The sequence below is a fragment of the Camarhynchus parvulus genome, chromosome 22, assembly GCF_901933205.1.
Source record: "Camarhynchus parvulus chromosome 22, STF_HiC, whole genome shotgun sequence".
Lineage (NCBI taxonomy): Eukaryota > Metazoa > Chordata > Aves > Passeriformes > Thraupidae > Camarhynchus > Camarhynchus parvulus.
The window spans coordinates 4,462,390-4,477,556 of record NC_044592.1 but is presented as its reverse complement, the minus strand read 5'-3'; the positions used below and the strand labels follow the sequence as shown (position 1 = coordinate 4,477,556).

The following is a 15,167-nucleotide window of genomic DNA, read 5'->3' as shown; positions in this document are numbered from 1 at the left end:
GCTTGGGTGGTTCCTTCCCTGCCAGAAGACGGAGCTGAGCTCCCCTCCCTGCTCCCCCTTTTCCCTGCTCAGTTTTTGGGGTTTGGGCTCACAGTTCCCTCCCCGTGTCCCCTCCAGGCAGAGTCTGGAATATTGCATTCCAAACTGGGCTTTTCCCATGGGAATATTGCATTCCAAACTGGGATATTCCCTTTGGAATATTGCATTCCAAACTGGGGTATTCCCATTGGAATATTGCATTCTAAACTGCGATATCTCCATGGGAATATTCCCATGGGAATATTCAATTCCAAACTGGGCTTTTCCCATGGGAATATTGCATTCCAAACTGGGCTTTTCCCATGGAAATATTGCATTCCAAAATGGGATATTCCATGGAAATACTCCCATGGGAATATTAAATTCCAAACTGGGCTTTTCCCATGGAAATATTGTATTCCAAAATGGGATTTTCCTATGGGAATATTCAATTCCAAACGGGGATATTTCCATGGGACTGTTGCATTCCAAAATGGGATATTCCATGGGAATATTCAGTTCCAAACGGGGATATTTCCATGGGAACATTGCATTCCAAGCTGGGATATTCCATGGGAATGCTGCTGCTCACATTATTTCACATCCATCTCACATTTCACAGGCTGAAGGAATGCAGACATTCCCAGGGCTTCTCCTTTCCCAGACATTCCCAGGGCTTCTCCTTTCCCACAGACTTTCCACTGAGTCACAAAAACCTGGAGAAACCCCCCGGCAGCCCTGGAGAGCCCCCCCCGAGCACGGGGGCAGCACAAAGAATCTTCCGGAGGCTCCTCAAGCCCTGCGGCTGCCAGGGAGGGTTTGGGGTGGGATTCTGCAATCCCCACTTCCCTTGGGAGCAGCCCTTCCCTCGTGGCCCAGCTCAGGCTTCCACTCCAGTCCCGTGGGATTTTTGGTTTCTCCATCCCTGTTAATTCCTCCAGCTCTGGAAGAGGCTCCAGGATTTAATTCCTGTGCAGAAGTGCAGAATTTCTGTGCAGAAATGCAGAATTCCTGTGCAGAAATGCAGCTCTGGGCACATCCAGGACGTCCCTGGCTGGAGGGGACACTGATCCTGTGCCATGAGAAATCATTTTCCTCGTGCCCTGCACCTCTCCAAGACATTTTTCCTTCCCACATTACCAGGAAGGACCCCCCAAAACATTTAACTATTAAAAACCACTTAAATAATCGAAAGAGTTCTGGCAATGTGCTGCAGACTTTCAGCCACTGGCTGCATCCAGGGTGATTTATTTCACAGTTCATGATATTATTTTTTTTGTAAGTTATTTTATAGCTGTTTCTGAAAGGAAAAGATGCATTACCCAGAGAGAGGATGCTCTGTCTGGCATTTCCATCAATCCCACACAAACCCTTATCTCTGACTCAGATTTGGGGCTTTCTCTGCCAAATTTGGGGAGAAAAAAGCAATTTCTTTCCCTGCCAGTGGAAGCTTGGTTATTCCTGTGGTGGCTGTGCCCTGTTAAAGGTTCCTGAACCAATTTGTGTGAAATCCATTCTGGGAGGAATGGACACTTCAGGCTCTGTCCCATCCAAAAAAAATCGGGTTTTGTGTCAGGAGTGCTCTGGGTTTTGGGAGGAAAACCTCCAAGTGTGGGTTCCCAGCACAATGAAAAACCAGTCTGTGAAAATCAGTGAAAATTTTTTTTTTTTTTCCTGAAGATTTTCAGAAAATCGCAAGGAACAGCTCAGAGCCCACGGAGGTTTGTGTATTCTTTAATAATAATAATAATAACATCAAGGCCAGCAATCAAGAGTAATGACTGGATTTAACAAAGGACACGTTGAACATGCAACACACAAGGGGTGAAGCATCCCTGCACAGCCCCGAGTGACACCAACCAACACCAAACCATAAATGGAGACGCCAAACCAGCCCCTCTCTGCTCCCCTGCACCCCAAACCGTCCCCAAAATCACCCCAAACCGTCCCAAAAATCACCCAAAACCTTCCCAAAAATCACCCAAAAACCTTCCCAACAATCACCCAAAACCTTCCCAAAAATCACCCAAAACTGTCCCAACAATCACCCAAAACTGTCCCAAAAATCACCCAAAACCTTCCCAAAAATCACCCAAAACCGTCCCAAAAATCACCCAAAAACCTTCCCAAAAATCGCCCAAAAACCTTCCCAACAATCACCCAAAACTGTCCCAAAAATCACCCAAAAACCTTCCCAAAAATCACCCAAAAACCTTCCCAACAATCACCCAAAACTGTCCCAAAAATCACCCAAAAACCTTCCCAAAAATCACCCAAAAACCTTCCCAACAATCACCCAAAACTGTCCCAAAAATCACCCAAAAACCTTCCCAAAAATCACCCAAAAACCTTCCCAACAATCACCCCAAACCTGCCAGAGCAGGGGAGCAGAGAGAGCATCCACAGAGCTCATGTGGGCAAGGAAAATGAAATAAAATAAACCAGAATAAACCAGAATAAACCAGAATAAACCAAAACAAACCAGAATAAACCAAAACAAACCAGAATAAACCCGAATAAACCAAAATAAACCAAAACAAACCAGAATAAACCAGAACAAACCAGGAGCTGGGCCTCAGTCAGAGGCTCAGCCCTTGGCGGCTGCCAGGCCCCGCAGGCTGTGCAGGAAGGCTCCAAAGGCATTTCCCAGCCTTTTTGGGGCACATTTCAGCCAGGGCTGGGCAGGGAAAGGTCACCCAGGGTACAAAGGGCACCACGGGGGTGCTCCAGCTGCTCGACCTCATTTACATGGCATTAATTGGCATTAATTGGCATTAATTGGCATTAATTGGCATTAATTGGCGTTAATTGGCAGCTGGCTGGATCCTGCAGCAAGGTTTCACTCCCAGCCTTCTGTGGGGTCCCTAAATTCATCTTTGGGGTCCAGCAAAAGGGGAGTGGCGCTTTCAAGGGCACCTGAGGGATTTTTGGGGAGCCGTTCCTGCAGCCAGATTTGGGCTGGTCCTAAACCAGAGCCCCAGGATGGGCTGGGAGGTGCTCCACCTGGCCCTGGGGGCATTTCCAGGGATGTGGAATTCCATCTGGGAATTCCCTCCCAAATTCAAACCAGGTACAAAATCCACCCCCAGACAGGCTCTGATTTTTGTGGGTCACCAAAAGCCCATCCTCTGCAGAATTTTGGGTTTTTTCCACCCAGATCCAGGTGCGGACATGGGCTCTGATTTTTGTGGGAACATCACCAAAGCCCATCCTATGCAGAACTGGGTTTTTTCCAGCCAGATCCCACCCAGATATCCAGGTGCAGAAAATTTTTGTGGGTCACCAAAGCCCATCCTCTGCAGAATTTTGGGTTTTTTCCACCCAGATCCAGGTGCAGAAATGGGCTCTGATTTTTATGGGTCACCAAAAGCCCATCCTCTGCAGAATTTTGTTTTTTTCCACCCAGATCCAGGTGCAGAAATGGGCTGTGCAGCCTGGAGCTGCCCCAGTTAATGCCATGTAAAACAGGTGCTCGTCACTACAGGAAATATTTGTACATTTTTATATATATATATATAAAAAAAAAAAGCAATACAACCATAAAGAAAAAAAAATACAACAAGCACAGCTTGATACGATAACATGCCATGAAATGTCATTGGCTTTATAATAATTTACTACAACTTGAAAAATGTTCTTTTATCCACAAGGGATAGGAAATGCTTCCATCTAACATATGGTAAGCATGCAGCAACAATATGTACAACAAAAAATTTGGAGCTTGTTTTTTATTCTAAACTGGATGGTTACAAAGGGAGCATTTGAAAATTCTGGTTTTTCCTAGCCTGAGCTAGGCTTTATTTTGCTTCTTTAAATCTGCAGGGGTTGGGGATTTTTCCTTAGTTTGGGGAGAATGAGAATTTCTATGTACATCTGCAAAAATGCCATGGACAATACACAGCTTTTACATTTTCCCCCAGCAGGAGGTTTAGTGGTTAATTAACCAATTAATTAACCACCTTATTGGCTAACCAACACTATAAAAATAAAATTCTCAATGCTGTCTTGTGGAAAATCAATTTCCTCCCCAAACATTTTTGAAACGCTGAGGATCTGTGGGGGACAGGGATCCTGTGTTACACTGTCCCAGTTTTCACACCTTCCATGGTGGAACAAATCACAGCAAACCCGACCAAACCAGAGCAAACCCGACCAAACCCGACCAAACCCAACCAAACCCAACCAAACCAGAGCAAACCAAACCAAACCAAACCAAACCAAACCAGACCAAACCAAACCAAACCAGACCAAACCAAATCACACCAAAGCAAACCAGACCCAATCAAACCAGACCAAGTCACACCAAACCAAATGAAATCACACCAAAGCAAACCAAAAAACCAAAACGAACCCAACCAAACCAGACCTAACCAAACCAACCAAACCAAACCAATCCAACCCACACCAAACCAAGCAAACCGAATCAACCAAACCTCACCAAACCAAAGCAACCAAACCAAACCAATCCAACCAAACCAAACCCAACCAAACCCAACCAAATCTGACCACACCAAACCAAACCAATCCAATCCAAACCAAATCAACCAACCAAACCTCACCAAACCAACCAAACCAAATCACACCAAACAAACCCAACCAAACCAAACCAGACCAGACCAACCAAACCTCACCAAACCAAACCAACCAAACCAGACCAGACCGACCAAACCTCACCTCACCAAACCAAACCAAACCAAACCAAACCAAACCAAACCAAATCACACCAACCCAACCCAACCAAACCAACCAAACCAGACCAGACCAGACCAACCCAACCCAACCCAACCAAACCTCACCAAACCAAACCAAACCAGACCAGACCAAGCCAAGCCAAAGCCAGGAGCTCTTTGCCTGACCAGACCCCGTCCATCCAAGCGACCCCACCCCAGCTGGAGCTGGGGCTCTGAGCTCCCCCTGCCCCTGGCAGTGCCCTGGGGGGGGCAGGAACTGGGACAGTGGGGTGGGGGAGCAGCACAGAGGGTCAGGGGCTGCTCCGTGCTGCCTGCACACAGAACAGGGGATCAGGGGGAGCACACAGAACAGGGGATCGGGGGGCACACACAGAACAGGGGATCGGGGGGCACACACAGAACGGGGGATCAGGGGGAGCACACACAGAATGGGGGATCAGGGGAGCACACACAGAAGGGGGGATCAGGGGGAGCACACACAGACAGGGGATCAGGGGGCAACAGGGGGGACGGGACACACAGCGGGATCAGGGGAGCACACACAGGACAGGGGCAACACAGACGGGGATCAGGGGCACAACAGACAGGACAGGGGGCACACACAGAACGGAAGGCACACACACGGGGATCAGGGACACACAGCGAAGGAGCACAAGACGGACAAGAAAGACAGGGGATCAGGGGCACAGACAGAACGGGGGGATCAAAGGGAGGACAGACAGAACAGGGGATCAGGGGCACAGACAGAACGGGGGATCAGGGGCACAGACAGAACGGGGGATCAGGGGGAGCACACACAGAACAGGGGGATCAGGGGGAGCACACACAGAACAGGGGGATCAGGGGGAGCACACACAGAATGGGGGATCAGGGGAGCACACACAGAACAGGGGATCAGGGGGAGCACACACAGAACAGGGGGATCAGGGGCACACACAGAACGGGGGGATCAAAGGGAGCCCAGCCCCAGCTGCTGCAGCCCCAGCTCCTCAGGACTCGCAGGTTTGTCTCATCTGTCCTGGCAGAGGGAAGGACCCAGAGCCTCTGCCAGGGGCTCCCTGCTCTCCTCGCCCAAAGGGGCCAGAGCAGGTCTCCACTGAGTCTCTTTCCTCCGTTCTCTTTCCTCCTTGAGAGTTTTTTTTTTCTTTTTTCCCCCACCTTGTTTTGCTAGAAAAGCCAGAACTGGTATTTCCAAAAGCATTTCTGTATCTGTAAAAAGCGAGACGAGAACCCTTTGCTATGGACAGAACTGCGATTTCTCTCCTGGGGGATTTCCAGAGGAGCTTTGCGAGGGCCGGAGGGGCTCTGGGGGATGCCCTGGGCTGCAGGCAGGGCTCGGGGGCTGCAGGGTGCAGGGGATGCTCTGGGGGTGCCCTGAAGGCGAGCGGGGGGCAGCAGAAATGCAGCCAGTGCATTTCTGGGCTGTGCCAGGGGGTTTGCCTCAGCCAGGGCTGCTCTCAGGAGGCGCTGAGGATGATAAGGGCTGCGCGGGGTCACCCCAAACCCAACCCCAAACCCACCCAAAGGCTGGGTGGGCACACCTGAGCTGGGGGGGCAGTGAGGCTGCTGAGGTGAGCAGGGTGGGTGAGCACACTGCGGCTCCTCACCAGAGCTAGGGAGGCAGCTGCTACTTCTTCAGGCAAGGAAAACAAAACAAAAAAACCCAAAACCCCCAAAAACCCCAGGTGTCACAGGTGTGCCCAGCTGTGCAGGTACCCAGGGTGCCCAGATGTGCCCAGGTGTCCAGATGTCCAGGTGAGCCCAGATGTCCAGGTGTGCCAGGTGTGCCAGGTGTGCCCAGGTGTACCCAAGTGTACCCAGGTGTCCAGGTGTGCTCAGGTCTCCAGGTGCATCCAGGTGTCCAGATGAGCCAGGTGTGCCAGGTGTACCCAGGTGTGCCAGGTGTGCCCAGGTGTGCCTTCCTGCAGGGGGTCCCGTGGTGGCACAGGGGACCCAGAGGTGGCCCAGCCCTGCTCGGGGCTCTCGGCGGCTGCTGCGGCTCCCAGGGTTGGTGGCGCTGATGCTCGAGGGGGGTGCAGAGGGGAGAACGTTCCAGAAGGGGCAGGGGGGGGATTTGCTGTGCTGCCCCCAGGACAGGGCAGGGCTGGGTGGGGGGGTGCAGAGGGGAGAAGGTTCCAGAAGGGAGCGGCGGGGGGGTACAGTACTGCTGAGAGAGCCCGGGGGGGGCGGGGGACCCCTCAGGCCGTGGGGCGGGGCGGGGGCCGGGACGGGGGCGGGGCCCGCGCGGGGGGCGGGGCCTGGGGCGGGGGGGGCAGCGGGGGCAGCGTGGAGGAGGGGGAGGGGGCGCGGGGGGAGGCGGGGGGCGGGGGGGCGTAGCTGGGGGCGGGGCCAGGCGGGGTGTAGGCGGGCGCGGGGGGCGGGGCGCAGGGGTAGGAGTTGTTCAGGGGGTACTTGGGGGGCGCCTCCGCGTTCTTCACCCGCGTGAAGTTGATGCAGCGGCCCTGGAACGGAGAGCGGGAGGGGGGCGGTGAATGGGGGAGGAATTGTCACCGTCATGGCGTGGGGTGCAGCTCAGAGACCCCCCTGTCCCACCACCATGGCACGGGATGGAGCTCTCAAACCTTCCCATCCCACCTCTGGTACCACCATGGAGCTCACAGACCCCCCTGTCCCACCACCACGGCATGGGATGGAGCTACAGACCTTCCCATGCCACCCCTGACCACCACCATGGCACAGTTGGGACCTCATAGACCTTCCTGTCCCACCTCTGGCCACCACCATGGTGTGGGATGGACCCCACAGACCACCCTGTCCCACCCCTGGCACCATCATGGCATGGCAGGAACCTCACAGACCACTCTGTCCCACCACCATGGCATGGGATGGACCTTCAGACCACCCTGTCCCACCCTTGGCACAGCTGGGACCTCACAGACCTTCCCATCCTCACTGACCTTCCATCCTGACCACCACCATGGAGCTCTCAGACCACCCTGTCCCACCACCATAGCATGGGAGGGACCTTCAGACCACCCTGTCCCACCCTTGGCCACCCCCACAGCACAGCTGGGACCCCACAGACCACCCTGTCCCAGCCCTGGGTACCCCCATGGCATGGGATGGACGCACAGACCTTCCCATGCCACCCCTGGTCCCACCCTGCTATGGCAGGAACCTCCCATGCCACCCCTGAGCACCCCCATGGAGCTCACAGACGCCCCCTGTCCCAGCCCTGGTACCCCCCTGGCACAGCTGGGACCTCTCAGACCTTCCCACCCCACCCCTTTACCAGGCTGAAGGGAACTCTTGCTCAGCTGGGACATTTTGCTGCTCAGAACTGTTCCTGAAATGCATCCACTCCCCGTCAGGGTGTCTCCACACCCCAGGGCTCCTCAGGAGCCAACAAATTCCTTTTCCTGCTCTTTGGTGCTAAGCTACAGTTTGTTGTACAGTTTTAAACAAAACCTTTGCCCTCTGAGCTGTTATTTTCTCTTTTTTTTTTTTTTTTTTTTTCCCTCACAAGTTCCACCTGCAAAAGATCCCACTGTAAATACTCAGATGTCAGAATCAGCATTACTGTATCGTGGATTCATTCCTTTGGATATGAAATCATCCCCAAAGGCACCAGAGGATTTCTGGAGCCTTTCTTTACTTTTGGCCTGCTGAGCACGAGCTTATTTTCTGTTTTACTCTTTCCTCTCCCAAAGTAAATGTTTTTCCTGGTGAAAAAAAAAAAAAAAGCCAAATGGAGCAGATTTTTGGGGGGATTTTTGCAGGTTTTGAATGCCCTCCAGGGATGAAGGGTTCAGAGGGGACACAGAGAGCCCCAGACAGCTCTGCCAGCTGTGCATGGGGGGAAACATCTGCCTGGGAGGGAAAAGGGCTCCAAAACGCCCGAATCACTAGGCCCTGAACACCAACAAGCCTGAACATCCCAAAATCAATTTCTAGTGCCCAAAATCTGAGATTTCCCAGAGCCCTGAGCAGCCCAAAATCAGAATAATTCCCACAGTGTTTGGTCAGGGATAATTCGTACAAGGTTTGCTGAGGAATAATTCCCAGAGTTTTTGGTCAGGAATAATTCCCAGAGTTTTTGGTCAGGAATAATTCCTACAGTGTTTGGTCAGGAATCATTCCCACAGCTTTAGGGAGGAATAATTCTTACAAAGTTTGGTGAGGAATAATTCCCACAGCGTTTGGTGAGCAATAACGTATAACAACATAGGTTATTCAAAGGAACAAGGAAGGACTGAGGAGGAAATTTTACAGTGGTGGGATTCCACCAGTAAACTTCCAAAAAACCCCTCTTTTCCCTGGATCTCCATTAATTTGGGCAGGATACATCTTTACACATAATTTTTATACCTTTCCTCTCTTTACACCTTTCTCCATCAGCATTCACCTATTCAAGCACAAAATGAAAATGCAATTACAAATTAAAACCCAGTTTGGTCCCTGATTGAGGAGCTCCTGGCCAGCTCTGAGCTTGAAACACATTTTGACAACCTCATAAATTGCTGACAGAGCAGCGTTTATCAAGGAAGCGCAGCTGGCACTGCAGAGAAACAGGAATTGTTTGGGTCCTGTGGGCAATCCGCACAAACAAGGGTTCCCGTGTTCCATTCAAAGTGATAAAAGTTCTCTAAAAAACGCATCCATAATTACGTCACCTCTCTGTTTGCGATACAAAAATAACTCATTAACGCTGAGAGGAATGCAAACCCAGTCTGCTGAAAGTGCGAGAGGACCACAGGAATCCCGTGTGACCTCGCTGCCCTGCAGTATTGGAACCATCTGGAACCATCTGGAACCATCTGCTGGTGACCCCAGGGCTCTGCCAGGGGCTGCGGAGCACAGCGGCCAAACCCCGAGGGGACGGGGGGGACAGAGTGACAGGGGGGACAGGGGGGGAGGGGGGTGACAGAGGTGGCAGAGGTGACAGAGAAGGTGGCAGAGGAGATCAGAGGTGGCAGAGGTGACAGAGATGGCAAGGCAGGCAGGGCAGGCAGGGCTGGCAGAGGTGACAAAGGAGGTGACAGAGGAGGTGACAGGGGTGACAGAGGAGGTGACAGAGGAGGTGGCAGAGGAGGTGGCAGAGGAGGTGACAGGGCAGGCAGGGCGGTCAGGCCCTGCAGTGCCATACCTTGTCTCCGGGCTGCGGACGCATCACGGACACGCGGTCGTAGCCCTTCCTCAGCAGCACCCAGAGCGCGTCCAGCTTGCCCTGGGGGGACAGAAACGGGGGGTTTGTCCTGCCCTGGGCCCTGCAGGGACACAAACGGGGGGTTTGCCCTGCCCTGGGTCAGGAGCAGAGCCCAGAGCCCCGGCTGGGCCCCTGCAGGGGAGGCTGGAGGGGAACAAGGGTCTCTGGAACAAGGGTCTCTGCAGAACAAGGGTCTCTCATGGACACTCGCTGCAAAGGAAGAACAGCACTCAGGTGTGAGGTAACAGTAATCAGATGTGTGACAGATCTGTCAGGTGTATGACAGGTGACAGCACTCAGGTGTGACAGGTACCAGCACTCCCTCCTGGAAATGAGGATTACAGAACCGCAGCGAGGGCAGCAGTGTCTGTGTGAGTGTCCCGGGGCAGGACTCAGGGTGGCAGTGTGAGCTGGGCGTGTCAGAGGAGCTGGGAAGGGCTCAGTGTCCCCCTGATTCTCCTGCTCTGGGTGGGACCCCAGGTCTGGGAGGGGCAGAGTTCACATTCGGGGTGTCTGGGGCTCCTGTGTGACCCCCCAGGCCCCTGGGGTCTGACCAAGGCTCCCTCCAATGGGGCAGAGTCCTTCTGATCCCTTTCCAGGGACCCAAAATCCCCTCAGGGGTCCCCATCGTGCTGCTGAGCCCGGAGCTGAGCTGGGACTCGCAGGGCTGGAGGCAGACACCAGAAATGACTGCATGGAACTCCTTCCCAGGGGATGTGGGGGAAAACTTCCCAAGGTGAGAGCCAGGAAAGTCTGGGGTTCTCAAAGGGAGAGGCAAGAAACTTCTCTGTCAGATTCTTCTGCATTTGGGCCCAGAACTGCTCAGAGCTGAGGGAAACCTCCCCTTCTGCTCCAGCCCATCTTTGCTCTGCAGCAGAGCTGCTGGGAGCCCTTGATCTCCTGTCCACCCTGACAGCTCTAGAAATGAGCACCTTTTCCTTCCATTTCTCCTTCAGGAAACCAGAGGCAAAGCGACAACTTTCCATGGAACAAATTAAAAATAAAAAAAAAAATTCCTTTTTACTCTGCAGTCCCAATTTCCAAGAGCCTGCCATGGTTTCTTGGGGAAAGCCAAGAGCTCCATCTCTGGGAGCCCGTGAGACATCTGGGAGTGCATCATGGAAAGGATGATGGCTGGAGACAGGGAATGGCAAAGCTTTCTCCTGGAAGCAGAAAGCCTCCAGTGCTCTCCATGGATGGGCTGGGGCTCCGTGTCTGGAGCTCCTCCACAGCTCCAGCACGAGGTCACTCGGAAGAAAAAAAAAAAAGAATAAAATGCAAGGTCTGAAGGCAAACAAAGCCTCGAGTCCTGCTGGATCTGGAGCCCAGAGAGAAGAAACACTCGGGGCAGATGACAATGAAGGAGTGCACGGCTCCAGCCCTGGAATTTCCTCTGAATTCATGGTGAACTCAGCCCTGCACTGATCCCAAGTTACCTCAGTGCTCCTGGGAGCTGCTGGAGTCAGGCACAGGCACCTTGGAGCTGTCTGTGAGCCCAGGTGGCCACAGCAGCTTCGGGAACTGAGACAGGAGGGACAGGGGCTGGACAAGGGCCAGGGACACGCGGCCAGGCAGGGCTGGGGGGGCTGGGATCCACCTGGGATCCACCTGGGATTTACCTGGCAGTGATGGGGGGGGGGCTGGGATCCACCTGGGATCCACCTGGGATCCACCTAGCAGTGCTGGAGGGGCTGGGAAATGACATTTTAAATGTCATTTCAACGAAAGGATCTGCTGGTGCCACCCTGGAAGTGAGCACACACCAAAACACCTGGAAGTGAGCACACCCCACAAGAGAAGGATTTTCTGCTCCTGGTGCCCCCGGGCTCACCTTGATGGGCGAGTACCACCTGCGGGGGGCCGAGGCCCGGCGGGCGCTGCTGCCCAGGCTCCGGGGCTCGGGGAACTCGTACTCCTGCTCGGGCATCTTCACCCGCGCGTTCTTGGCCTTCTCCAGCTTGGCACCTTCCTCCGTGGAGCCCTTCTCACCCCAGCGCACCTGGAACCAGGGAGCAGCGCAGGGGCGGGATCGGGATTGGGGTCAGGGGCAGGATCAGGGTCAGGATCAGGATTAGGGGCAGATCAGGATCAGGGTCAGGGTCAGGATCAGGGTCAGGATCAGGGTCAGGATCAGGGTCAGGATCAGGGTCAGGATCAGGATTAGGGGCAGAATCAGGGATGGGATCAGGATTAGGGTCAGGATAAGGATCAGGGTCAGGGTCAGGATCTGGATCAGGATCAGGGGCAGGGGCAGGATCAGGGTCAGGGCCAGGCTGTGCCCCCTGCTGCAGGAACAGCCCTGCCTCTGTGTGTCCCCAGCTGAACAGCAATGCACAGCCTGGCAGGTTTGTTTCTGGACTGCAGCCCAAATTTTCAGCTTGTCCTTCGTGGTGGTTTATGAGAAATGTGGCCGTGGAGGAGCTTTTCAGGAGAACTAAAACCGTCTCCTGCTAACCTGTGTGGCAGTGCTGCCCCGTGCCCCAGGGCGTTGCTAAACTCCATAAATCTGTGTCTGCCTCCCCAGTATTCCCACACAAAAATGATCTGCACTCCTGAAAACCTCAGGAAGTTTGTGCCCGGCCCTGAGTGCCCTGCTGGGTGCCCTGCCTGGGGTCTCCTCACCTCCATCCGTTTGATGCCGCCCACTCCTCGCCCTCCGTAGTAAGAGGCATCGACTGTCGGCCACTTCTTCTTGGGCAGCCCATCATCATCCTCCTCCTGCAAAACACAGCAGGGCTGCAGCTGGCAGGGGAGTCAGCAGGGATGGGAGGGATGGGAGGGGATGGGAGAGATGGAAAGGGATGGGAAGGGATGGACAAAGATGGACAGGGATGGGGAGGAACAAGCAGGGATGGAAGGGAATGAGCAGGGATGGAAATGGATGAGCAGGGATAGAAAGGAATGGGAAGGGATGAGCAGGGATGGGAAGGATGGACAGGGATGGAAAGGTGAGCAGGGATGGAAATGGATAGAAAGGAATGAGCAGGGATGGGAAGGGAATGAACAGGCTTTGAAAGGAATGAGATTTTGGGATGGAAAGGGATGAGCAGGGATGGGAGGGATGGAAGGGATGGGAGGGGATGGAAAGGGGTGGGAAGAGATGGGAAGGGATGGAAGGGGATGAGCAGGGATTGAAAGGGATGAGATTTTTGGGACGGAAAAGAATGAGCAGGGATGGGAGGGATGAGCAAGGATGGAAAGGGATGAGCAGGGATGGACAGGGATTGTCAGGGATGGAAAGGGATGAGCAGGGGTAGGAAGGAATGACCAGGGATGGGAAGGGACGAGCAGTCCCAGGCTGCCTGGTCCTTGCAGGGCAGGCCAGGTTCTGGTCTGTCCCTCGTTCCTTTCCAGAGGATGCACACTCATGAAAGGACAATGTTTCACGGTACAAACACCTCCACTCGGAAGGGACAGCCCAGCTCCAGCAGGAACGAGGTTTTGGGGTTTTTCAGCCCTCCCTTCCCTGGGGCTGGGCAGAGGCAGCTGCTGCTGCAGGGCCCAGGTGAATCCCCAGAGGGAGTCCAGCCCTCCCAGGATGCAGGAAAGAGCAAGAAAAGGAACAAATTCCCTCCTGAGCCACAGCAAACTCGGGGTACCTCTGGAAACAACCCCGGTGGGAACGCCCAGGGTTATTGAGAGGAGCTGGCCGAGAGGAACAGGATGGAAAAGCCCCATAGAAAAGTGACAAAAATGCAATTAACTCCTGTAATGCACCTGGGGCAGCTGCCCATGGGAGCCCATGTGGCCCTGTGGCTTGTGTGTGTGAAAAATGAGATTTAAATTGTGTGTCCTGCCCTTGCTGGCTGCAGCATCTCGTGGTGACCCTCAGGTTTGGGTGATTTGACAGAACAAGAAATTTATCATTATTATGATAGAAATTATTATCGTTATTTGAAATGAGCCTGCCAAAGCTCCAGTGAAATTCAAGGTGTTTTGAATTCCCTGCCAGGTCAGAGTGTACACTTACAGTGCCTTTCCCTTTAATTTCTACACCTCAGGCTGTGAACTGGCAAAGCAGAAAAGCAGAGTTCATCAAAAACGTGAAGTATTTCCTGTGAAAAACGTGGAGAGAAAAGAAAAATGGTCCCTCTCTCTTTTTTCTTCTCCTTTCTTTAATTTTTCACAGGGATTTGGCTAAACTCCAAAACTTAGGAGCTTTCCAAAACTGGAAAAGCCAAAAATACTTTGAAATTGAAACTCCCCATCAGGAAAACTGAAAAACTGGGGGGGCGGGAAGAAAAAAAATCCAAGAAAAACTCCGGTTATCACGGCAACCAAAAGCATTTCAGTTTATCAAAACACAGAAACTGGGCTGCAAAACGTGGCCTGAGCCAAGGGAAGGGTGAACAACTGGTCACAAGCACCAGGCTCTTCTCCTCAGAGCTGCTGAGGCTCTTTGCTGCAGCCCAAAACTCAAGGTCTCTGCATGAAGTTTGCCATCAGGATTTTTCTTGTTTAAAAAATAAAAGGAAAGGGAAAAAAAAGGGGAAAAGGGGGAAAAAAGGGAAAAAAGGGGAAAAAGGGGGAAAAGGGGACAAAAGGGGAAAAAGGGGAAAAAGGGGAAAAAGGGGGAAAAAGGGAAAAAAAGGAAAAGGGGGGAAAGGGGAAAAAAAGGGGAAAAGGGGAAAAAGGGGAAAGGGAAAAAAAGGGGAAAAAAGGGGAAAAAAGGGAAAAAAGGGAAAAAAGGGAAAAAAATGGGGAAAAATGGGGAAAAATGGGAAAAAAGGGGAAAAGGGAAAAAATGGGGAAAAGGGAAAAAAGGGGGAAAAAGGGAAAAAAGGGAAAAAGGGAAAAAATGGGGAAAAATGGGAAAAAAGAACAAAGAAATAAAAAGAAAAAGAAAAAGAGAGACAAAAAGAAAAAAGAAAATAAAAGAAAAATTTTAAAAAAATTTTAAAAAAAGAGAAAAAAGTGGAAGCGAAGCCATGGAAATATTTTCCTTCAGCAACTCTCTTTCCTCTCCCCTCAGCTCAGCTCAGACTGGACTCCTCACAACAGGAAATACCGAGGTTTAGGAAATTTTCCCCGCAGGCCCTGCGAGCCCAGGGCAGCAGCGCACGCACGGGGAGGCAGCGGCGCAGCCCACGAACGCAGGAGTCGCAGGTTTGCTGCAGCAGGAGCTGTCTGCAGCTCTGCCCGGGCAGGGGAGGGTCTGCAGCACCAAAAGAGCCCCCACAGCCCCGTCCTGCAGCCCTGCTCTGGGCCCACCACGCTGGGAGAGGCAGGGGCAGGGGAATGGGAGGGGAAAGCGCCCAAATTTCACATCCAGCACCCCAGTTTGGGGTGGG

At 52.9% G+C, this 15,167-nt stretch overlaps 1 protein-coding gene across 1 annotated transcript in view; it reads right to left on the bottom strand.

The window, feature by feature from the left end:
• Nucleotides 1-6,510: 6,510 nt before the first annotated feature.
• The window catches only part of ANTXR1 (ANTXR cell adhesion molecule 1), a 39,433-nt gene continuing 30,776 nt past the window's right edge, over nt 6,511-15,167 (bottom strand). Inside the window, exons 15-18 of the mRNA XM_030964143.1 lie at nt 12,499-12,594; nt 11,708-11,875; nt 9,817-9,897; nt 6,511-7,171 (exon numbers count right to left, since the gene is read on the bottom strand). Of these exons, the coding sequence (XP_030820003.1) occupies nt 6,908-7,171; nt 9,817-9,897; nt 11,708-11,875; nt 12,499-12,594 (609 nt within the window). The 3' untranslated portion in view covers nt 6,511-6,907. The remainder of the gene's footprint in view (nt 7,172-9,816; nt 9,898-11,707; nt 11,876-12,498; nt 12,595-15,167) is intronic.